A 24,698-nucleotide genomic window follows, 5' to 3' on the forward strand; every position below is an offset into this window, starting at 1 on the left:
TGCTGTTTGCTATCCCCATGAAAATCTGCCCAGATTTGGCCAACTTGAAAATCTTTGAAAAATCAGAATTCACACATGCTCCATTAAAGACTTAGATTTTAGCCGCTAAAACCTCTGAAGATTCTATCTGCATTGAGCATGCTCAAGCCTTTCACAGCTCCTAGTGCTTCCCAGACCGTGCATGAGCTATACCCACACAGTGTCCGAGCACACACCATCCAGCCCACAGCTACAGGGACGAAGTTTGACTTTTCCTGTAATTGTAACTCTCAGCTGCTCTGGCCTGGGGCAGGGTTGAGGACTGGAACTGAGAGCAGGGAGGTGGTCTGTCCTACACTCTCTGTGACCCTGTGCTAATGTAACTCATGTGCCTAATAGGAGATATCCCTTTAAGAGATCTATCGGGGTGGTGGTGGTGAAGGAAAGGCCTGAGTTGTGTCTGGGTCATCGTTGCTAGGCAAATGCCAGGGCCGGCTCCAGGCACCAGCTGACCAAGCACGTGCTTGGGGCGGCACCTTGGGGCGGGGCGGGGCTCATTTTTTTTTTTTGGTTCGGCTGGGCAGCGCTGGAGGGTTTTTTTTTGTTTGTTTGTTTTTGTTTCAGCGGTGCGGCGTTTGGGAGGGGCTTGGGTGGCATGGCACTTGCGGGGGGCAGGGGGCTTGGGCGGCATGGCACAGCGCAGCATTCGAGGGGTGGGGGCTTGGGCGGCGTGACACTTGGGGCGGAGGCGTGGGTGGCGCGGCACAGCGCAGCGCTCAGAGGGTGGGGGCTTGGGTGGCGCGGCATTCGGGGGGGTGAGGGCTTGGGCGGTGTGGCGCTCGGGGCGGTGGGGGGCTTGGGCAGTGTGGCGCGGAGTTTGGGGGGGCGGGGCCTTGGGCGGTGCAGCGCTCGGGGGGTGGAGGCTTGCAGGGGGCAGGGGCTTGGGCGGCACGGCACTCGAGGGGGTTCAGTAGCGCAGCACTTGCAGGGGGGCACGGCGGGGCGGCGCTCTTTTTTTTCGCTTGGGCAAAAGAGTTAAAGCCGGCCCTGGCAAATGCACAATTAGCACTCCACATCCAGAAGTTTCTGGAATCGGGTGTGGTAGTTTTGTGCATGTTCAAGAGGTTCCCTGTTGCTGGACTCGGACTCCAGGAGGGCAGGTAATAAAGACAGCTGCTTTGCAAAAGGCCACATGTGCACTGTGTGGGTGGTGAGAAGCTGAGCCACAGGAGCAGAAAGCAGGCTGAAGCATTTTGCAGAATGTTAGTTAGCCCTCCAACAGGGAGCCCTGGAAGTGTGCATTATAGAAAAAGGAAATTGAGAAGGAAAACTAATTTATTTTGTTTTAATTGTATACTTTGAATGTTTAATTTTAGCCAAACTCTTTTTTATTTACCATATATACTCGTTCATTAGCCCGTTCGTTTATAAGCCAATCCCCCAAAATGGGTAGGTAAAAATAGCAAAAACTCTATGACCCTTTCATAAGCCGACCCTATATTTCAGGGGTTGGAAAACTTTGGCTCCCGGCTCGTCAGCGTAAGCTGCTGGCGGGTTGGGACATTTTGTTTACTTGGAGCGTCCGCAGGCATGGAGCCCCCCGGCACTCTGTGGCCATGGATCGCCATCCCCAGCCAATGGGAGGTGCGGGAAGTGGTGCGCCAGTTCCCGCAGCTCCCATTGGCTGGGAACAGTGAATTGCGACCCCTGAAACGCTCAAGCTAAACAAAATGACAATGTATTAGATATTCAATTAAATGATTCCATAGAGTTTAAAATCATCAAATTTTTGTGAGGACCGATTATAAGCTCTTTGCGGTGCCACTTTTTTACCAAAAATATTCAGCTTATGAACAAGTACATACGGTAAATGGTCTCAGCTAGTATGATTCACCAACTTTTCTTTTATATAAATGTGATAATGGGGAAAGAATCATTTATTCTGCTATTCTCAGTTTTGCATTTTTCTTGTAACAGGTTTTTTAAAAATCTGTATACTTAATTGAGTGGTTGGTTAATTGGTTAGCTGACTAACTGAGTGATTTCAGCAGAGGAGGAGGAAGAGTCTGAATGGATTCCAATTGAAGATTTCTACGAGCAAGTAGAGGGAAGATGTTGCTTTTGACTCAGCAGACTGTATAGATTTGGTGACCTAAGTTTCTAACTGAGACACAGGTGAACTCCACCTATGCTTGTGGAAACTCTTGGTTTCATCACACTGTGTTTCTGTGGGTACTGACCTGTTTATATTTAATTTATTTTCTTTATGTTTATATATAATTGTGAAGATAATGTACGTGGCTTATAAAGTAGCCATGTTCTGTTATTAAAATTAAGTTATAAATTTAGTACTTAAGCATAGAGTACATTCCTTTTGGACTTGATGGTGTGGAGGTTGACCCTGTGCAATCCTTGCTGAACGTCCTCCATGACTGAATTCTGAGTCTCCAGGTGCTTTTCTATTGGAGTTGGGTTTTTTAGGCACTGGAGAAAGGCAATAAGCCCACCCAAAAGTTACACTGGCACCCCAGCAGCATGGAGGAAGAAACTATAGGATTCAAATGCAGAAGGGACAGAAGCTTGACCAGGGGTGAGGAAAAAATGCTTGGGACAAGGAATTTGGTGCCATTGGGACTGAAAGGGGGAGGGAATCTGTGATGGGCTGGGCAAGGAGACTGGGCCTGGGAACTGGCGAGGAGAGGGAGGGAGGAGAGTCTCGGGCTGGTTGGGCAAGGAAATTGGGATTGGGAGCCGGTGATAGAAATGAGCAGGACTGGGAGCCAGTTGGCTTGGGGAGAAACACTGAGATAGGACTAGGAGCTGGAGGGAGAAGGGGAGGTTAGGAATGGCTGAACAAGGTGACTGGGACTAAGATCCAGAGTAGGGGGGGAATGCACTGCTACCTGGGGTCTCTGCTGTAATGTGTGCTGTAGCCCCATCCCAGACACACTCTCCCATCCTCAGCTCCTGACACACACCCTACATCAGGGTTTGCAAGAGGATCCTCAGGAGATAGTCTAATGGCTGTCTTCTATAATGCCTGTGCTGCGGGAATCCTCCCTAGGCAGAACTGGGATTTTTAAGGCCCCCTTTATGCTACTAAGTCCCTTCAACCCAGAATAAAGGAGCCAAAGTGGTGGAAAGGATCTCAACCTCAGGTTTTCTACAGGTGGAGAGAATTTCATCCCTAGTCTAGCCTATATTTTGGCGGGGAAAAAAGGAGGGGAGGCTTCCTATTCTACCTCACCATAGACAGGAATTCTGCTACATGGTTCCATGTTTAATAATATGTACTCTACAGTAGATCGATTAATAACAGTTTAGTATATTTTAAGTAAAGTGGGAGCGGTACATTGTGAAATTTTCCCATGTAATTCTAATTGAAATTAGATGTAACTGGGACATTAATTGTTGATGAATTGGCCTCTTGGTCTGCTAATTTAATGATACAGCAGTCTAATGAGAATAATATGTCATATATTAAGATGTACTGGACATGTCGGCATAAATCCAAAAGACAAGCAAGACATATTTGCCAGTTTAAATACAATGTGGCTATTCTGTGGTTTCCATTTCATTCATTTGTGCTCTTTGTATTTCTGAAATGTACTGTGTTTTTTCTTTTGATGCATCGTAACATGTTAAGTCCAGAATTTATTGCATCACTAACTGTTGTATTAGAAACTAAGTTGGAAATGATTTTAGATGTTGCCCACAATGTTAGTGACAAGCGTAGTTTCAAAATACAAATGTAGCACATCTTAAATATACTAATTTTTGAGCTGGGGAAATCTGACTATATTTTGCTAAATGGACATTATAGCACCTTTCCTGTTTAATGCAATGTTTTCCAGGGCTCCTCAGCAGTTCAATTAAAATTTCAAGTCCATAATAAACTCTAGAGTAAATATCAAAGGAGTTGGAGTATGTTTGTGTGAATTACTTCAGGAAGGCAATTGGACCCTGTAAATATGATAGTGTGAGTGTGCAGAGGAACGGTTTGCTAAGGTAAAGCCTTTGGTGATATGCTTCACAGTGAGTACAACTAGTACACATCATCACATTATGCTCCATTTCAAGAACAGCAGCATATACAGGGCCCAATCTTACTTCCACTAAAGTCAGTGGAAGCAGAGCATGGTATGATTTATGTAAAATATTGTGACTGAAGATCTTACATAACATACAGGCTATGTTTATTCCTCATATGGAGCAGATGCTAATAGAAAACTTGACAGCTTTTAGCTTTCACCTTTTTCTTTCATGCACTGGATAACCTATATTGGATTTAAGGGCCAAATTCTTCTATCCATTACTCCACTGACTTCCTAAAGCCTCATTTAAACACTGCAAGTAATCATGAAAATATGATTTATGTATCTACTCAAAAACTTAATGTGATACAGATCGATTTGCGGTATAAAATTAGAAATCTTTACTTATTTTTCCCTTCTTGTACCACTCCTCTGACTACTAAAAATAGCATTCATTCTACTGGGAACTATTGCCTAAGCTATTAGCCTCCAAAACAGCAAAGTACTTGTGTGCTCATTTTTGGGCTGTATAAAATGAGCAAAACTGCAGCATATCCACTAAAATCTGTTTTCTTCCCTGTCCTTGGTCAAGTGTCTCCAAGTTTGTATTTTATTTTACAACCATTGCGTGCTATTGTGGCATCTTCCAGTGACAAAGTATCTTTCACAACTACAGCTTTAAAAAATACTGATTTCTATGACATAGAACTGAAAACTGAGTCTGTGCATTCTTCAGATCCTCAGTGGATCTTTAGAAAGTTGAGACTATTTATTTATCTTTTATTTCTTAATATTTGCACAATGATTGCTTCACACACAAAAAAAATCAAACCAGATATCTTACCATCATTCCTCAGTATCAAAGGAGTTGGGGGGCCCAGAACTTTATTATTTGTTACAGTGTTTGTCACCACACATGTATAGTTGCCCACATCAGATGTTTCCACTTTTGCTATGTACAAATTCCCAGTCTCTTGAGAAACAAAGCGACGATTATCCTGGTGCACAAATGATGGGTATTCATTGAAGATCCATGCATAAGTCAGTTCTAGAAGTAAAAGGTATTATTAGTATTATTAACTTAATGCTTTTTAAAATTTAAAATATGGTCATCCCAGGGCAGAACTGAAACTCTGAAAATGAATTTCTCCCTGTCTCTTGTACTTACAGTATGGGGACACTAACTCATAATGAAATGAAAATGTCTTGTTTGTACAATTATGATAATAATCTTCCATATGTGTACTGGTGCAGTGCTGACTTTCTGAGTCTTCAGACAGACAGCTTATAGCTCCAATGCCTCTGTTGCCCCTCAACTTTTCCAAACCAGAACAAAATGAAATTAACGAGAATTTCATTAATGATATTCTGAAACTGTCAAGAATCATGCCAATTTCACATGGCTTAGAAAAGTGATGAGCTGTAACACAGACAGGCGCTGGAGCTATTTATGGCAAAGATGACTCAAGAGCAGCCTTGCATAAACTAGGAGGGCTCTGTAAAGAAGCAGAAATGCAGATAGAGAGTAACTTATAGAACAGAGGGCTCTCAGTATCTCGCTTCTTTTTCTGGACTATTCATTAATTTGGGGGAAAAAATAGTAAGAAAACCTGTCACATTTGGGTATAGATAATGCTGGTCTTGTTTAGTGGACTTTTACATCCATTGCAATGCTGATTTTTGTGGGAATTCTTTGATTTATATCCAAAGGTTCAGTTTTTTAAACAATTTCGCCAAAAATGTCAGCTTTGTATAAAGCAATCTGATTTTTGTTTTTTTGTCTTTTTTTACAAATTAATAACCGGGATATCCTGTACCGACAATAAAACAGGTATGTAGTCTTAAACATTTACACATTAACACATTTAAAAAGAAGCTGGTTAAAACTGAATATATTTTCCTCCTATACTGACTATGTCCAGGCTTCTATTTTTCTCTTGCAAATGTTGAAAAAACTTTAGACACAAAGTATAACAGGGAATAATGCAGCTGCTGCGATAGCATTTGGTCCCAATCTTGCAAAGTTACCGTGCTGGCTGACTTTTATGCCCATGTAGAATTCCCAAGTCACGGCCCCACAAATGTCTTTCTGCACTGATCATTTAGCAGGATCAGGCCTTCCACCATTATTCAAATGAAATGAACCATTGTCTTTGGCAGGGAAACTTACTTTGTAGTTCACCTTTAAGAACTGTTGAGGACCAGTGGACAGTGGACCAGCTTTCACAAGCAAATATCTACATCTTCGCTTCCAAAACTGAGCATCAAAATTGTGGGTGACTATGTTTGTATGTGCACATAACTCATTTGGCTCCACATCCATTTCTTTGAATTTATCATCCACCATATCACAGAGAATTCAGACTTAATGGTTTGACAAGTCAGGAAGCTTTATCACACAGAAACAAAGTGTGGAACAATTGTTATGCCTTTGTCCCCAAGAACATATCTGTAACCGGGTGTGCTGACTCAGGAGCTAACTCAGCACTCGGTCACTCAAATCCCCATCTGTTTCTACTAACTAAAGACAGGCAGTTGACAGAAGAGGATAATTAACTGAATGGGGATACAGCTGAGTGGCTAAGTGGGTAGAAGCAGCCCCAACAACTGGGCCCATATAAGCAGACAGGAAGGAAGGGCAGCAGGAAGAGTTGGGAGCCTGAAGGAAGGCAGAAGTAGACAAGACTGACTGTTGCTAGTAGTGCTAGAAGCAAGTGGGGAAGCTGGCTATGAACTATAACTATATGTGAACAACACTATATGCTGTGGCCTACTGGAAGAATACAATAAATAAAGGTGGTGGTGAAGGAGACCTGGAGAAGTTGTGGTCTGTGGCCTGAAAGGACTCACAGGGGACCACCCCATAACAATCTCATTTTTCCTGAGTCATGAAGAATACTCTTAACTTTATTTCTTCTTTCCTTTCAAGATAAATTAGGGTGGAATCTGCCTTACTCTGTTCTTGTGAACTGTATGGTTTTATACTTTGGATTTTTTTAATACACTAAATTAAGTAGCTATAATCTTTAATGTGACTAATTAGATAATATTTTAATTTATAACATGCCTTTGGAAGTTATTTGCAAAAGAAAAAAACAGTGAGTGACATACTTCATACTCTGATTGCAGAGTTTATAAGTTAGGTTAATGTAATATAACCCCATTATATTTGTCTAAGACTAATACCCAAACACTGAAAATGTTTGAGAAATTACAGTAAGGAAAGATCACTGTAGCTTTGTAAAGGGAACATTAATTATAGTAAACAGCATATTCCTAGTTTAATACTCTAATGAGCCATAATTGTAATTGACCTCAAGTACTGTTATGTACTTTAGGAAATACAGTCTGTCCTAATGTTCCAGTGTTTACACACATAGGAGGGGGTATGCAGATTGTTGTGTTTTTCATTTTATTTATTATTTTTTTAATGACAGGATTATAAAATGTCTGCTTAGACTTCTTGGAAGATATAATTATGTTTATGTGGGAATATCTAATCATTGTATTTACACATGTGCATCTAATTATAAGTAACCCCATGCTGATGTCAAGAGGATACTTCGAGTAAACAAGGTAGCACTTCTCAGCAGGCTTATTATTTTCTGCAAGTATTTAGATTTTTTTTTTTAATTTACTCTTGGTGAACAATTAACTTGTTTCCCCCAGAAGCATCCAACAATAGACAAACATTTCCGCTTTGGAATGCAAAGAGCAGCTTTTAGCTCTGAGTGAATCTCCACAGACCTTGGTCCCCCCAGCAAAATAAGGAAAAGCCTAAGACAAAAATGTTATGTAGTAACTACAGCACAGGCAATTAATAGCGTACTCCACAATTTGTTTGACTCGAATTCAGTGCCAGTTTAGAAACCCTGGGCAAGCAGATTGCAAGAGTGAAGAGGGCTGTGTGGATGTTGTATGCAATGGGGAAGACTGATTTAAAAACCAGCTAGTGATTTTGAGTACATCAATGATTGGGAGCTCATCTTGAGGCAATTTAAAGTGGACACATTTACAGAGGATGGATGCTCAGCACTTTCTGAAAATCAGGTTCCTTTAAGTTGTCTCAAGTTGGGTTTCCCTCCCCCACCCTCAAAAAACAAAAAGAGGAACCCCAAATCACTAGCCACTTTTGAAAATCTCAGCCTTAATAAAGATCTAATGATTTAGTATCTCTGCCTTACTCTGATTCTAACACAGTTACACTGCACATATACTACAGCTATATGACCAATAACTGCTGTAGCTATAAGGCATGAGACAGCATTACCAAGTCAGCTGTACTGTGTAGTATTTAAAATAACTGGGGGATACTATTCAGAGTTCTAATTTTTTTTGTTCTAAAATAACTGGGGAGTTTTTATTATTGTAGAATTACAGTGAGTTTGAATCAAGTGATATAATAAAAAGGATGGGGAAAAAAAAAAAACAGACTGGAGAAGCCTTAAGTACATTTCCTTGTGTAGGAATACATAAACACATACTGTACCATACTCAATTTGATTTCCTTAGAGATCCCTGTGCAATATTTATGTCTTTTCAAACTTGACAGATTTATTTTGATAAGGTTTCACATACTAATTGCTCTGGAAGTGACAGACAGTTCCTGTCCCATAGGCAATTTGTAACATCTGAGTAAACAGACACTTAAAATACAGAACGAGATAGCATTTGGTGATTCTGGTGGGTGATTGAAACACTTGTGTGGGTTATAACAAGGTGCCTCACAGTGTAAAGGTTGTACACAGACTATACCAGGTATCCTTTGAGGACTGTCATAGGTCTCACCCCCACTTAGAGCTGTTGGGTTCCAAGATGGGGACCTGCATGGACTCCCCTAAACTAAAATCCTAGTTTAGATCTTCTTCGCTGCCACCAGTCAGTTTTCTAAGTGTCTGACACACTGCCTGTTCCCCCAAACTTTCCCTGGGGAACACAGATTCAATCTCCCTGAATCTCTACACACAGGGAAGCAGCCCACTTCCCCCCTCCCTCTCTCCTAGCCGCTCTGGAGAGATACACACCGATTCAACTCTGTGAATCACCCTCAGGAGGAACTCACTCGTCCCCCCCTCCCCTTCCCTTGAATCTCCACAAGAGAAGGAATTAACCAAGTCCAAAGAAAAGAAAAGAATTTATTAAAAGAACAAAAAAAGAAAGTACACTATCTCTGTCATACCAGGATGCAAAAATACAGGGTCTAACTTATAAAAACTGGAGAGACTTCCCCCTCCCACTTCTTTCTCAGTAAAAGCAAAGTAACAGCAATCAGGAATAAAGAATTTATCCAGCAAACACACAATTGCAAATGTAGAAATCAAATTATAAGACTAATCCGCCTTTCTAATTAATACTCACTATTGGATAGTAGGAACTATTCCAGGAGAACTTGGAGACATGTCTGGCCTCTCTTAGATCCAAAGAGAGCACACAGAGCCAACAAGGAACACAGACAAAGGCTTCCCTCCACAGAGATTTGAAATTATCCTGACCCTTGATTGGTCCTCTGGTCAGGTGTTTCTCAGGTTACTGAGCTTGTTAACCCTTTCCAGGTAAAAGAGACCTTAACCCTGATCTGTTTATTTATGACAAGGACTTAACGTGATGTTCTGTTTTCTAACTTGGGTTCCTTCGCATGTAATTTTGGCTACCAGACAATGTTTTACTACAATGCATAAAATGTTTTATTTGCCTTTTAAAAGATGTAAATCTCTTACATGTGGTGCACTATTTTACACATTTTGACCCAGATTTGAAACTGGTGAAAATCTGTGAAGCTTGATTGGTTTTCAGTCGATTGATACCAGCCGAGGAACTGGCCTTTTATACATAATGTACCTTTCTTTTCCTAGGGAGATGCACTTTCCGCGTGGGGAGGTGTTTTGACTGCATGCATTTCCAAAGGAGATAAAGGTGTGTCAAACAAATCTAAAAGACTGCTGGCAAATTCACACTTTGACAGGGACTTCAGGCCTGGACAGAGGAAAACTGCTATTTCTGAACTTTTAAGGCATGATCACAGGCTTCCACAACTTTTTAAAATTCACTGGATTCAGGACGTTAAAGAAGAAACTTTTTTCACTATACTGTCCATGTTAAGAACTTTTCCTTATATATACACACACATGTATGCTGCTGATCAAGGAAAACTGGTGGCATCAGCTTACGCTGCTGTTAGTGCTGTACATACTTGGTCAGTGCAATAGCAGTAAGCTTATCGCACACCAAGAGAAGGAAAGCAGATTTCCTTTTGTCAAAGAATGAACCTCTTTGTTCACAAGGTCACAAGATACTAGGATCTGCTCTAAGGCTCTGGAGCAATGAAGCAGAGATAATACAGATATGGAACAGCATGTTAAAACTCTATAATATCCCTCAGAATTCAAGAGAGCCTTTGGTAAATTCAAGCACAAGTAAAGACTGGTGAAGCAAAAGGTGGGGAACACATTAGGTTGTTGAGAGAAGTTTGGTCTCACTCTGGCTAAAATAAAAGGTGGAAGAGAAGTGCAGAGATATATAGTCACAGAAATGGAAGTCATATAAACATATGACAGAGAACTGTACCACACAGTAGTACCTACGAATGTACTTCATTTAGTTAGCCATCAACATTCACCAACAAGAGTAAATACCATAAGCTTTTAGGGAAAGCCTGGGCACACAGCGATAACAGAGAACATATTAACATTATTAATATTAATATATTTAATTTTATGTTATGGATTAGTGATCAGCACTGGAATGTGATAGACTGCATGCTACACGTGGAATATACATTTCAAACACGTCCATCTAAGGCCGTGGTTCTCAAACTTTTGAACTGGTGATCCTTTTCCCATAGCTAGCCTCTGAGTGCAACCCCCCTTATAAATTAAAAACACTTTTTTAATATATTTAACACCATTATAAATGCTGGAAGCAAAGCGGAATTTGGGGTGGGGCTGACAGCTCGTGACTCCCATGTAATAACCTTTTAACCCCCTAAGGGGTCCCGACCCTCGTTTTGACAACCCCTGATCTAAAGGACATCAACCTTTATCCCAGTTCAAAGCCCCATGAATGTTCTTGGCTTCTACTCAGGTGCAATATTAAAAGATAGGAACCCTTTATTTAAATTCTTTCATCATCTTCATAGATTTCCCCCACTACATGCCTGAGCGTGACAATTTCGCTCCACAACAGTTTGGACTATGTCTGCATTTCAGAATCGAGTATGTTGATCACAAATCCATATTCTATACCATAAGAAACAAACAAAAAGAACCCATTTACAAATCTCAGCCAGGATTTAAAAACAAAAAGTTTTAGCCTCTTGAAGCAGCAAAGAATCCTGTGGCACCTTATAGACTAACAGACGTTTTGCAGCATGAGCTTTCGTGGGTGAATACCCACTTCTTCGGATGCAAGCAGAGCACCCGAAGAAGTGGGTATTCACCCACGAAAGCTCATGCTGCAAAACGTCTCTTAGTCTATAAGGTGCCAAAGGATTCTTTGCTGCTTCTACAGAACCAAACTAACACGGCTACCCCTCTGATATTAGGATCTTGAGTCCATTCCTAGATGGCTAAATAAATGGCCTGATTTTCCAAAGTTTAGAACATCCAATAACTCCCATCGACTTCACTTAACACTTTTGTAAACTGACCAATTATTTAAGTTACTTAAATAAAGATTTTAGAACCTAATTTAAGACACTAATTTTTAAAAATCTTTTCCCAGATACTGTCTCTTCTGGCCTGTTATATGCCGGCAAAGTTCCTCTTTTTGCTGAAGAAACCTCTCACACAAGTTGCCACTAGAGAATCTACAGATAAAGCAGACAAAGGCAATCACTCTGCACCAGAAACAGTATCACTAGACATGGCCTGACTGTGGAATGACGGGAGACGGAAGTGTAGAAAGATGTATAGAACATCATACAGACACAGAGAAAAATGGCATTTTAGCCCGGCAATGGAGGAGGACAGAAGGAATCAGCAGCCTCATCACTCTGTCTGCCCCTTGTGTCTTCTTTCTGCTAGCAGCATCCACTTGCTCTCTCATACTGAGATATCTGTGCCTTCTGTTTGATTTATCATCTGTGTCATTACTTCCTGTCTGGCTTCTCTAGAGTACCTTACATTCAGATGCATGCTTAGTTTGCTATAGTATCATCTCATTCAACTCACAGAGGTTTTATAATGTAAGTAGAAAGTGCAGTGTGTTCAGGAACATTTGTATCTGAGAGACCAGTTTTGCTGCAGATGTGCTCAGTCTTCATTCTCTGACAGCTAAACCTGATGAAAAAGGGATTACCCCATTCTGGCTCTTTTATAGAGCTTGCATGTTACTGTGAACACATGATGCTCTTTCCAAGGTGCAAGCTAAAGAACTGTAGTGCTCTTCAAGCTGGCAAAGGTTCTCTTGGTCACTGGCCTGGTTCTCTGTGCCTCTCGTTATAGCTCTCTAAGAACTGAGATTGGCCAATTTCCTCTTTAAATGTAATCCTTGAATCATAACCATATGACTTGTGAATATGTAATTTGACATTCCTCATACTCTCTTAAATGTCTTGCATCTTGTTGCATGCTAGATTGACTAAATAACCATAAGTCCATGACTCCAGATTTCAGAAGCCAGCTGTGCTGGATGACCTGAAAATATATGCATTGTAGCCAAGACTAGTTACTTTCCTAGGACATTCATAATACCCTGGACAACAAAAACCTTCTGTACATACAAATAATAAATAAATAATAATGGCTTGCTCTTACACAGCACTCTTCATCAGTAGATCTCAAGGTGCTTTACAAAGGTGGTCATTATTATTTATCCCATTTTACAGATGGGGAAACTGAGGCACAAGGATCTGACTTGCCCAAGGTCACCCAGAAAAGCAGTGGCAGAGCCAGGAACTGAACCAAGGTCTTCTGAGTCCCAGTCTAGTGCCTCTATATGTGTATATATGTCCTCTATAAGATATTCTTGTTATCTATAGGTACAAGGTGCCTGGGATGCCAGTGGACAAATGGTCCTGTCATTAAAACAATGAGGAGTCCGGTGGCACCTTAAATAAATCTGTTAGTCTTTCAGGTGTCACTACACCGCTTGTTGTTTTTGTGGATACAGACTAACACGGCTACCCCTCTGATACTTGGATCCTGTCATTGTGCATGAGAGCTTAGGGATGGGAGTCACCCAATTATTTTCTAAATTTGGTTTCAGGGAGTGCTACTCGGGAAGCAACCATGGATTCTCTTTACTCTGACAAGAACTATTCCCTTGGAGTACCATCATGCACTTCTCAATAGTATTCAGTTCTCCTGAAAGGCAGGCACATAATCAGGGGCGGCTCCAGGCCCCAGCACGCCAAACGCAAGCTTGGGGTGGCATGCCGCAGGGGGTGCTCTGCTGGTCACCGGGAGGGCGGCAGGCAGCTCTGGTGGACCTCCCGCAGGCATGCCTGCGGAAGGTCCGCTGGTCCTGCGGCTTCGGTGGAGCATCCGCAGGCATGCCTGCGGTAGGTCCTCCGGAGCCGCGGGACCAGCGGACCCTCCGCAGGCACGTCTGCGGGAGGTCCACCAGAGCCGCGGGATCGGCAACTGGCAGAGCACCCACCGCGGTGTGCCGCCGTGCCTGGGGCGGCAAAATGGCTAGAGCCGCCCCTGCACATAATCAAGCATGACCTACCCGAGGAATACCTCAGACTCCACACTCCTCTCCAGAAACTCAAACCTCTGCCCAAACTGAGAATTACTTTCAGTCATACTAGAAATATGATTTTAACATATTCTATAGCAAATCCCTACATATGAATCAGGGAGAGAGAAGAGCTGAATCACCAGGCTATAGAGTTGTTCTTACTTTCTCTCTCTGGCCTAATGAATATATAAGTATGAACACAAAGTAGAACACCTTCAATAGGAGAGAAGGTAGCCCATTGGTTAGGATGTTCACCAGGAAGGAGAAGATCTGAGTTCAACCCTGCTCTAGGGATGGGGATTTAAACCTCGGGCTCCCACATGACATCCCAGACAAGTGCCCTAACCACTGGGCTAAAGGATATGGGGAAGGAAAGGAATGGACACATAGACACACACACTGTCTCTCTCTCTCACTTCTGAAGCTGACCCTGAAAACCATTTTTCTAACCGAAACTAAATGGATCATTCTATATCTGACCTATCAGTCCTCATCCTCAAAGGAAACACGCACAACACTTTCAAAAGACAATCCTGGGAGCTTAAATTCATTACTCTGCTAGACACCAAAGATCACCTGGACTGAACAGAGACCCTGGATTTATGGCTTATTACCATTAACCCCCACTTTTTGTCCTTTGACTGCAGAGGTGTTAACAGGCCACTTTATCTTGAATGGTCCCTTACAATCTGAGCTAACTACTTCTGCTAAACAATCTGTTCCACTTTGCATTTTGCTGTGAGACTAGGCATTCCTTTCCCAGATCCGAAGAAGAGCTCTGTGTGGCTTGAAAGCTTGTCTCTCACCAACAGAAGTTGGTCCAATAAATTATATTACCTCACCCACCTGGGCCAAATTCAAAGATTGTTTTGGGTTGACCGAAACTGAACTTTTAGAGAATAAACTACGGGTCCAAAAATTTTTGCCCGGCTCTGCCAAAGTGGCTCTCAGTTACACCATGAAATATAGATGATCTCTATGGTGTTCAATGTCCACTCTGCATTTATGTTGGTGTGAATGGGAGCAAAATTTTGCCCACAATATTTCCAAAGAGCATTTGGGAAATATATTCTTTGCATTGCACTTTCCCACATGTAGTGCTTGGCAATTTTTTGCTTAGAGCACATCTGAATATATAAACCTTGAACAGTTAACATTTTTGTATATATCCTTCCCCTTTCACATTTCCATTACTCCCTGTTATGTGGCATGGCCCAGCATATGTGGCATGGCCCAGAACCCTGGCAGATTTGCATTTAGCTGATGAGAGTCACATTTCATTACATTTCTAATTAATTGATGGGAATCTATATGAAACAGAGCGTAATTCCCAGTACATCCCCAGGACAACACTGCAGCATACTTTCTACTTTAGGAAAAGATACAGACTTAAAGGAAGTTAATGTTAATTGCAAAATGCTCTCAAATAATAACTTTTACAAAGTTGTCAAAAATGTTACTGAAATCTGAACAGGACTTATGCTTTGAATTACTATTTTAATTAGACAGATGATTTGCCAAAATAATGTTCTCTCAGGCTACCATGTATTTTTAACCTTTTTTTTTTCCTCTTAGTGAATACAAAATGCAGATTTCATGTCTCATACATTAACAGCTTCCTTTTTGGTATTGCTTTTAGACAAAATATACATTTTCCATAAAGAGAGGTCCTGTCACTGAGCAAATTTAAAAGGTCTATATAATGATTATGGAAAAAGCTATTAAAACATCAAGATTTCATTTACCATAAAGCTAAATGGAAGAGTAAAAAATGTAAATGAGTATTAACAACAAAATGGGGAATGTTTATAATTTTTAATACAAACAGTGTGCTGTAATATGCAATGTTAGATTTTACAGGCTTTACTGAAAGTTACAAAGATATATCAGATCATTAATAGTTCCTCTAATTTATATACTATCACCCAATATTTCATCCTTAACAAGTGGGTAAAAATTGCGACTCCCTTTTAATCACAGAGGTTGCAACATTTGCTGTAAAATCTCATATAGACAAAGAATGTATACAGATTTTAAAAGATATGTATGCCACAAATTCACTGTATGATCTTGGGAAAATCATTCAGACTGTTTGTGATTAGTTTATCATTGGTAGAATGGGGATATTTATACCTTAACCACTTTTTAAAAACTATCTTTAACCCTGGGATGAGAGTGGTATGGGAAGGCCTAATCCAGCTACCAGTGGAGTCAATGAAGGACTCCCATTAATTTCAACACGGGTCGGGCCTCAGTATGAAGTATCTTTATTTATTCTCTTCAGATAGTATATGGCTCTAGCTATGAATTTTAAATGGAAAATATCTACTTTATCATTATTGCTAGTATGGCAAACAAACAAGCAAAAACTCCTGAAATAAATCAAACTTATAATTAAAAACATAAAACAAAACAAAAAAGCCCAGCCCAAAAAGACTTTTTACCCTACTAGGGACTTCACTTAAGCTCAGAGATTGTTATGAAATATTCATATAATGGCAGCACCCAAAAGCTCTATCTCCATGTATCTTATCTATGCATTTCTAATGCTCCCATCCACACAGCGTCTGGACACTGATTGCACTGTAGGGCATACCATTGTAACAGAGTTCACTACATTAGTCTGCAAAATGTCTAATCTCTCCCTGCTGAATTCTGCAGAAAGAGACAATTCTTTTGGCTGTCTTCATTGTACACAAAAAATATCTTTACTCTTTGGAAAGTAGGCTAAGTCTCCCAGCTGCTGCAACAGTGAGTATGTGCTCAAATTGAGGGGAAAAAATGTCAGTTAATGTATTTCTTGCTCCTTAAAGTGTTTTAGATTAAAGCCATGGTATGACAGACAGAAAAAGGCTTCCAACCTGAATAACTGTCTCCGGCACCTGTCACGACGGCACTGCCTTTTCACCAATCAGATTAGCAAACCACTCCGCCCACCCTTCAGTTAGAGGTGGCGTCTCATATAAATAATACAAATTATTTTACAATGCTGAAAACAAATGATCGATTATTGGCTTTGGCTTTGAAGCCTCCCCCTGAAGAAGTGAAGATGGATGCAGATACATACTCCCCTCTACCCTTGTAACAGGCACTCAAACTTCTTCCCACTGTAGAGATGGTAGAAGCCAAGTTTTGTTAGGCTATGGCTACACTACAGAGCTTACAGCGGCGAAGCTAATGCAGATGCTCTAAGCCAACGGGAGAGAGCTCTCCTGTCGACTTAGTTACTCCAGCCCCCGCGAGCACTGGTAGTGATGTGCGTAGGAGAAGCTCTCCCACCAACATAGTGCTGTCCACATCGGTGCTTAGGTCAGTGTAAATGGGGTGGCATATTCATACCCTTGAGCAATGTAACTTAGAGCAACCTAAGCTGTAGTGTGCACATAGCCTGACACTCTGCAACCTTTCGGAAAGTGCCCTAACTGGGCGCCTCCCACTTGTGTCTGTGTTCCCTTTCTCCCTCATCTGCCTGCTTCCGTTCTGGGTCTCTCTCTGTACAGGAACATAGGCCAGGGGGAAGGGGGATGTCATTCTCACTCCCCATTGCCAGTTTAAACCTAATGGCAGGTTCAGGAACTGGAAGAGGAGAAGCAGATTAGCTGGAGAAAAGGGGCATGAGGCCACTAGAAATGGAGCTCTCCTGCAGAAAACCCTCCTCCAGCCCAAACATGTTCACGTTACATGAACACTCCATCCCCTTAAATGCAGCCATTCCCTGTGGATAAGAAGTTCCAGCCCCAGTCTGCAGGGACTTCATTAGCAGAACTCCAAGCATGAAGATGCTGCAAAACTGGCTCTTAAACAAAGCGTGGGGTGGGAGGAGGAGGAAGTGAGGGCTTTTTTTAATGTCTTCATTGAGTATGAAGGGAGTCACCTCTTCTGTCCCCCTCCTCTGTAAATTGTAGGCCTGCTCCTGAGGCTCGATGCTCTGCAGGATTCTCAGTTCCCTCCATTCTCATGGCTTCCTGAGACCAGCAGCACACCCACTGCTTTAGTACCGCACTGCTGATCTCCCAGGAGAGAGGACAGCTCATGTTGCTTGGAGTACTCCAGACTAGCGATCCTAAGAACAACTCCCTTTGCTCCTGTGAAGTACTGAACACTATATTACAGATCACATTTGTTTTTACACCCATACCCACATCCATACACAAACTAGTGATAGGTCAAGCATGCGAATGTAACCATCTACATAGGAATCATATTTGACATTAGGTGGCTGGTATTGTGGCTAGAGAACAGATTTGCATTTGCCTTGATAAATGATGATTATTGCTAAGCTATAGGTAATGGATAAAAATATGTTATTGCCATTCATATAATACAGCAGCTTGTGACAGAAGACCATATATTGTGCTGTAAGCTATCATGGCAAAGCCTCAAGGATACCAAGCGAAAGGGCCCATGGTAGATTTATCTGAAAATGTCTTGGCTATGGAGGGTTGAAAGCAGACTCTTAACATTATATTTAATATGCTTGCTTGAATTTCCATAGTAATTTCCATGGAGACTTACCTAACAAAGTAACAGGAGCCAGTATTTTGCTGCATTTCCCCTAGCAGCCACAAACGGAGGTAACAAGAATACAGAACTGACGCATCACATACATCCCAGCTGTCTCTGGTATCTACCATTCCATTCCTTCTCCCAAATGCTGCTATTCTTCACTTTTATTTCTTTACACCATCATCTATTTTGTAACATAAAAAGTGCAGAGGCTCTGGGAGGGCGGGGAGCTGAAGAGCGTTGGAATATGGCTGTTTCCTGCCAGATATTACCCTGAACAAACACTGCGCACCGAGACACGCAACACTGTCTCACAAAGCTCAACACTGTCTCACAAAGCTCATACCCAAAGATGCAAATATGGCTGTTGTCAATATTCTCTTGTTATTACAACCAGTCAAACTCCTGTGCCTATGGTGTGGGGACAAATGTGACCTATTCTTAGGTTGTTTCAATCCACACTTTAAAGCACTAACACCTTTGCTTACTCTCTCTTTTTTAACTGGCCTTTACTGTTGATGTTCATTCAATTTTAAAATAAAAGAGGAGGCCCTGCAAAAAACTGGGCTCCCATTAACTTTAGCACAAATTGAAGAGGCTTAGCATCTCGCAGGATCAGACCCTTCATGAGAGGGACAACCTCTTACTTTTTATCACTGAATTTTCAAAGAATCTGCTACAACTTGCATTCACAGGTTTAAAAAAAAAGATACACTACTGGTCTAGTACCAATACGCTCCTCGGGGAAGAAAGACATGAGTAGTGAAGCTGTCAGAGAAACCACAAAAGGAGCAGGAGAGGAAAGCAGTGATATGTCCCTTCATTTGGTCCTACTCAGTGAGCCTGCAAAAATCCTTCCGTTTTCCACTGTACAGATGGGGCTCTGCAGCTCTAGGGCAGAAGGAGGGGGAATGAAGTCTAGGAGCAACCATTGTTCATGGAATACTCCCTTCTCAGCCAGGCAGATGAATTAGTACTTCTCTAGATGAAGACAGGGTTGATTCCAGGGCAGTCTGGTGACTGGTGGCACAATGCAACTAAAGGGGAAGAGAAGACAAGGCTTCATCATGGGGTTGGAGCTACCAATCTGTGAGATTTGATGAACACAATTCTGCCCTGTCTCCAGCCTCCCAAGCTCCTTCTCACTTGAGTGGTGTGTTTGTCTGGAATTCTGCAAAATTTGTTGTAGAACAGTGGTTCTCAAACCTTTGTACTGGTGACCCCTTTCACAAAGCAAGCCTCTGAGTGAGACCCCCCTTATAAATTAAAAACACTTTTTTTCCTATTTAATACCATTATGAATGCTGGATGCTAAGCGGGGCTTGGGCTGGAGGCTGACAGCTCACAATCCCCCCATGCAATACCCTCGCGTCCCCCTGAAGTGTCCCGACCCCCAGTTTGAGAACCCTTGTTGTAGAGTATCCTGGCTTCTCTGCCTCTCTCCCGTGAACTGTACTGTGGCAGTAAAGCTAGATATATTATTAGTTGTGCATAATATTTGTTGTGAGCTTAGCCCATTTCTCTTTTCACAAATTATTTATTAGTTGATCCCCCAATTTCTATCCATGTATTAATTTTTAAAAAATATCTGCTTAATAATTTAATTGTCAGTGGTGCTTGCACTCACAACTCTCTCTTCACAACTCAAAAGATCTCTCTTGAGGAGACAGAAGCAGCACCGAATAAAATGAAGAATAGTAAAGCAGATGGTGAAAGTGAGATAACTTAATATGATCAAGGCGATTGGAGACACTGGTGTAGAGTGTCTTCATAGATTATTATGTGTTTACTGGGATCAAGCTTTGATCAACCCTGATGACTGGAGAATGGGGTTGATGGTGCCTCTTTTGGAGAGTAAGTGTGATGCAAATTATTTTAACACCTATTGGGGCATCAGCCTGTTAAGTCAGCCTCTCAAAGTCCTTGAGAGAGTTTTGGAGGCAAGATTGAGGTGCGAGATGGAGGAAAATTTAGGAGATGAGCAACATAGCTTTAGGAAGGGAAGGAGTACTATAGATACAATATTGGCAATGAGACAGAAGTTTGAAAGAATGATAAATGGAGGCCATAACTGCTATGTAGCAGTTATAGATCTTGAGAAAGCACGTCTCTTGGTTCTGCAGCAGTTGGTGTTTGGAGCACTGAGCTGGATGGGAGGGGGCCTGCAAGAATTGGAGATGATAGCGGGTCAAGAGCTAAGGTGTAACAATACATGGAATTTCAGAGACTTTTGAGATGACCCTGGAACTGAGACAAGACAGTGTGCTGAGTTTACTTCTCTTTATCCTGGCTATGGAGTTAATTAGTAGGAGAACCAAGCCTGTGGAGACACTGAGAAAAATGATGTCTGCTGATGATCTGGCCGTTTTGGTTGATAGCAGAGAGGAATTGGTAAACACAGTATCAGAGGGGGCACTGGTGTTTGAAGATCCTGGTTTGAAGGTCAACACAAGGAAAACTGAAGTTACGGGAAGGTAGACAATGAGCTGCTGACGGATGTTTCAGGAAAGAAGCTGAATCAGAACAAAAAATTTGTGCACTTCTGAAGTACATTCAGTGCCATTAGAGAGCGATCTGGAGAAATGAAAAGAAGAACCAAAAATGTGCATGGGCAGTAGTGGAAAAGGTGGCAGGCAATTAAGTAACAAACTGAAAGGAAAAGCATATGTTGCATGTGTTTGTGCCTGCCTGCTCTATGGTTTGGAAATGGTAGGTCTTGCGGAGATGGACAAAAACGACAGGGGAAAACAACATAATGAGGAACATGGCAGGTAAGTGAAGGGTAGACAGAGTATGCATGGAAGAAATCAGGGCACACGGAAGATCAACTTGGGAATCTGAGTGATAGGCTGGAGAGTGCATGTTTGAATTGGTTGGGAGGAAGAAGACAGCAAGAAACAATGTGGAAGACTGAGGAAACAATGGAAAGACGCTGTCAAGAGAGGTTTGAAGAGAAAAGGAGTGGAACTCCAAGACCTTTGAAAATGTGCTGTGGACTGAAAGGCGGGGCAAAGAACTATGGGGCACCTGTGACCCCAGGTAAATAGAAAAAGGAGTCAAGAAGTGAAGGGAAGTGATCTGCTTAATAATTTAGAGGAACCAAATTTAAGACCATTGATTTATTCACTTACTCTTCACTTTGACTATTTGCTAGGCACTAACCATGGTGTGTGATTGGGCACATGCCACATGGCATACTTGTGCTAAAATGTATAAAACTTTCAGGATTTGTGAATATTTTCACAGATGCTCAGCAGCCATCTAACTATTTGCAACAACAAATAATATGAACCCACAACAGCAGTAGAGAAAATATACTACTGTTAGCCTCAAAAAATCCAGGAATCATCTTTTTGTACTACTGTATTTGACCAGTTCTATGTAAAAGGATATGATGTGGCCCTCAATAAGTAAAACATCAGAAGATTTTTGGTGACTGATACAAGGTGTATTCCAATAGGAATGTAGCACTTATGAAGCATATTTAAAAAATAATTGCTACCTCTTTAAGAACTTGCCTCATACCTGAGGGTTTCAGGAGGCAAAACAGGAAATTTATATAATTAGGAAATTTGGAATATACTTTAAAGGAATGAAAATTGCAAGCTGAAGGCCTATGTGATGGCAAACATTAATAAAGACCAGTATAAATATCATAGGCTCCAGTCTTGCAAACACTTATGATGCACATGCTTAAATTTACCCCGAGTAGTCCCTTTGACTTCAATGGGACTAATCACGTGTGTATCATAAGTTCACAGTAATAAGTGATAGAGGAGATGCTATACCATAATATATGAAGATATATATACATATTAGGCATGCACATATACACTCTCCTGTACAATATGTTCCTGCATTTAAACCTATCTTTTCCCACTTACAATATTTTGAATATACAAATTAATTATATTTTCATTAAGGAACTAAAACTGTGTAAGAACTACCGTATTATATGGATTCCAGTCAATAAGCAGTTTGACCCATTCCTTATCTCTGCTTTTCTAGATCTCTAAAATGGTTAAATATTTGACAGTTGTTCAATAATTGACCTAGCTTATCTCCTACAAACAGGTTGCTATCCTAGTTGCTATAGCAACGATAAACATTAACGATTATTACCCCCACATACCATTGGGGATTTTGACACAGTCTTAACTTAAAAGTTCCCTCAGGGAGAAAAATCATCTGTAGCCTCCATCTATGACAGAATGGAAAATATTACAAGACTGAAAGTTCTCTGTATTGTATTTATTACAGCTAAATACACAAACCTATTTCAGAAACTTCTCATGGGCAGCAGATTTTTTTTCCCCTGCCCAGCCTAGCATGCAGGCAGATAGGTCTTGGAGTAAACTGTATGGATAAGAACTGCATGGGCACTGGCACAGTTCAGGGCAACTGCACCCTTCAGTGGCCCAAGAAGGGGACCTACTCTGAGGCTTCCAGGTCCCCATCTGTTGCCTCTCATGGGTGGAGACCTGCTTCCCTCTCTCCTCTGAGGGGTATTCCCAGGCCGCACAGTTCTCTGCCTTATTTCCCATCACAGCCAGGTTGCCCAAGGACGATTGCTTGCTTTTTCTTTAGAGGCAGATACCAAGTGTAAAGGCTACAGATAGGTACCCACACAGGCTTCCCATGAAAGCATGACAGAGAAACTGTATTAAAACAATAAAAGAACCTGCATGCATGCTAATAAGCTTCCCAGAGTTAACCCAAACTCTAACATGGATTCTGACAGGATAAGCCCTCCAACCCCACACCTTAGGGATGTCCTTGTGGTTACCAGTACATCACAACTTCAGCTCAGAACAAGCACGCTCATAACTAAGGCTAAGATTTTTTCACGGTTATTTTTAGTAAAAGTCACCAACAGGTCACAGGCAATAAACAAAAATTCACGGAGCTCGTGACTTGTCCCTTACTTTACCAAAAATAACTGGGGGCAGGGCTAGGAATGGGGGAGGAATGGAGTCCCTTGGAGGGGGGATGGGGACTGACAGGCTGAGCCCCCCCCCCCCCGCCATGGCAGGGGGCACAGCCCCAACTCCAGTGGCTGCAGCAGGGATCGCAGTCACGGGGGACACACAGCCCTTGCTCCAGGACTGGCCTAGCTGCGGGACAGAGGTGCGTAACCAACTGCAGCCCTCGCCAAGCTCCGGCCACAGCATGGGGGGAAGGGGGGGCAGCACACGGCCCTGGGAAGCCGCAATGGGGCACGTGGCCCCAGCTGCAGCCTCCGGTGAAAGCCACGGGGCTGGGGCACACGGACCCTGCCAAGCCTGGGTCACTACGGAGCTGGGGCATGTGGCCCTGGCTGCAGCCCCTGATTCCAGCCAGCCCCAGTTGCGGGCAGGGGCGCACAGTCCCGCCTCCTCCTCCTGAAGCCTTAGAAGTCACAGAGGTCTGGCAAAGTCACGGAATCCGTGACGGCTGTGACCTCCATGACTAAATCATGGCCTTATTCATAACCTGTTCAGTTCACTCTTTATACAGTTCAGGGGTCTTTAATCTGGAATTTTCAGAAGAAGGTAATTAGTACACAATTAGACTCTCTCTTCCAAAATTAGTACACAATTAGTCTCTCTATTCCAAAAGTTGGTTTCTGAGGGGAGAACTTGCATTTCCCTCACCCCAAAATACTTCCTTAGAAATCCACCTCATACATATTGTTCCAAAGAAGACTTTTGAAGTTCCTAATAGCAGCCAGAGATGGAATTAATCTTGTCTTCCTGCTAAGGCAGGGTTTCTCAAACAGGGGTCGCTGCTTCTGTAGGGAAAGCCCCTGGCGGGCCGGGCCAGTGTGTTTACCTGTCCCGTCCGCAGGTCTGGCCGATCGCGGCTCCCACTGGCCGCGGTTCGCTGCTCCAGGCCAATGGGAGCTGCTGGAAGCGGCGCAGGCCGAGGGACGTACTGGTCACTGCTTCCAGCAGCTCCCATTGGCCTGGAGCAGTGAACCGCGGCCAGTGGGAGCCATGATCGGCCGGACCTGCGGATGGGGCAGGTAAACAAAGCGGCCCGGCACGCCAGGGGCTTTACCTACACAATTGGCGGCCCCAGTTTGAGAAACACTGACTTAAATGATACTAAAATTGATTTTTAACTCTAGAAGATATTTGTCCTTTACATAATTGAACCATTACTTCTATTTCCCAAGCTTATGATATGTACTATATAAAGCTACATATAATATCACCTTAAAGAGTGATTCACAGATTTAATCCGTCAGTTTGTTTTCTATTTAAAGTCATGAAGAGTTAGCTTAAAGCCCTTTTGTATGCTCGCTCGAGCTGAGCCTGATCTAAAGGCCCTGTGCTTGTTTTAAAACATATTTCAATGTGACCTAGCTAATCCTTTAATACCAGGCTTTCACTACTTTTGATCAGCCTCTTATTGTAGCTATAAGAGATTAGATCAAACCTTTAAAAGAAAGTTACTTGTGGAGAATTTTCTTACTGAAGTTATTTATATCAACTCCAAGGTTGAAATATTTAGCAA

The 24,698-nt window shown here is 42.1% G+C and overlaps 1 protein-coding gene across 19 annotated transcripts in view; it reads right to left on the minus strand.

Moving 5' to 3' along the window:
- Positions 1-24,698, minus strand: part of CNTN4 (contactin 4) — a 760,740-nt gene that overhangs the window by 135,912 nt on the left and 600,130 nt on the right. For all 19 annotated transcript variants that reach the window (XM_039547154.1, XM_039547144.1, XM_039547143.1 and 16 more), the window contains one exon: positions 4,858-5,061. In XM_039547154.1, the coding sequence (XP_039403088.1) occupies positions 4,858-5,061 (204 nt within the window). The remainder of the gene's footprint in view (positions 1-4,857; positions 5,062-24,698) is intronic.

Source organism: Mauremys reevesii, linkage group 7, assembly GCF_016161935.1.
Source record: "Mauremys reevesii isolate NIE-2019 linkage group 7, ASM1616193v1, whole genome shotgun sequence".
Classification (NCBI taxonomy): Eukaryota; Metazoa; Chordata; order Testudines; family Geoemydidae; genus Mauremys; species Mauremys reevesii.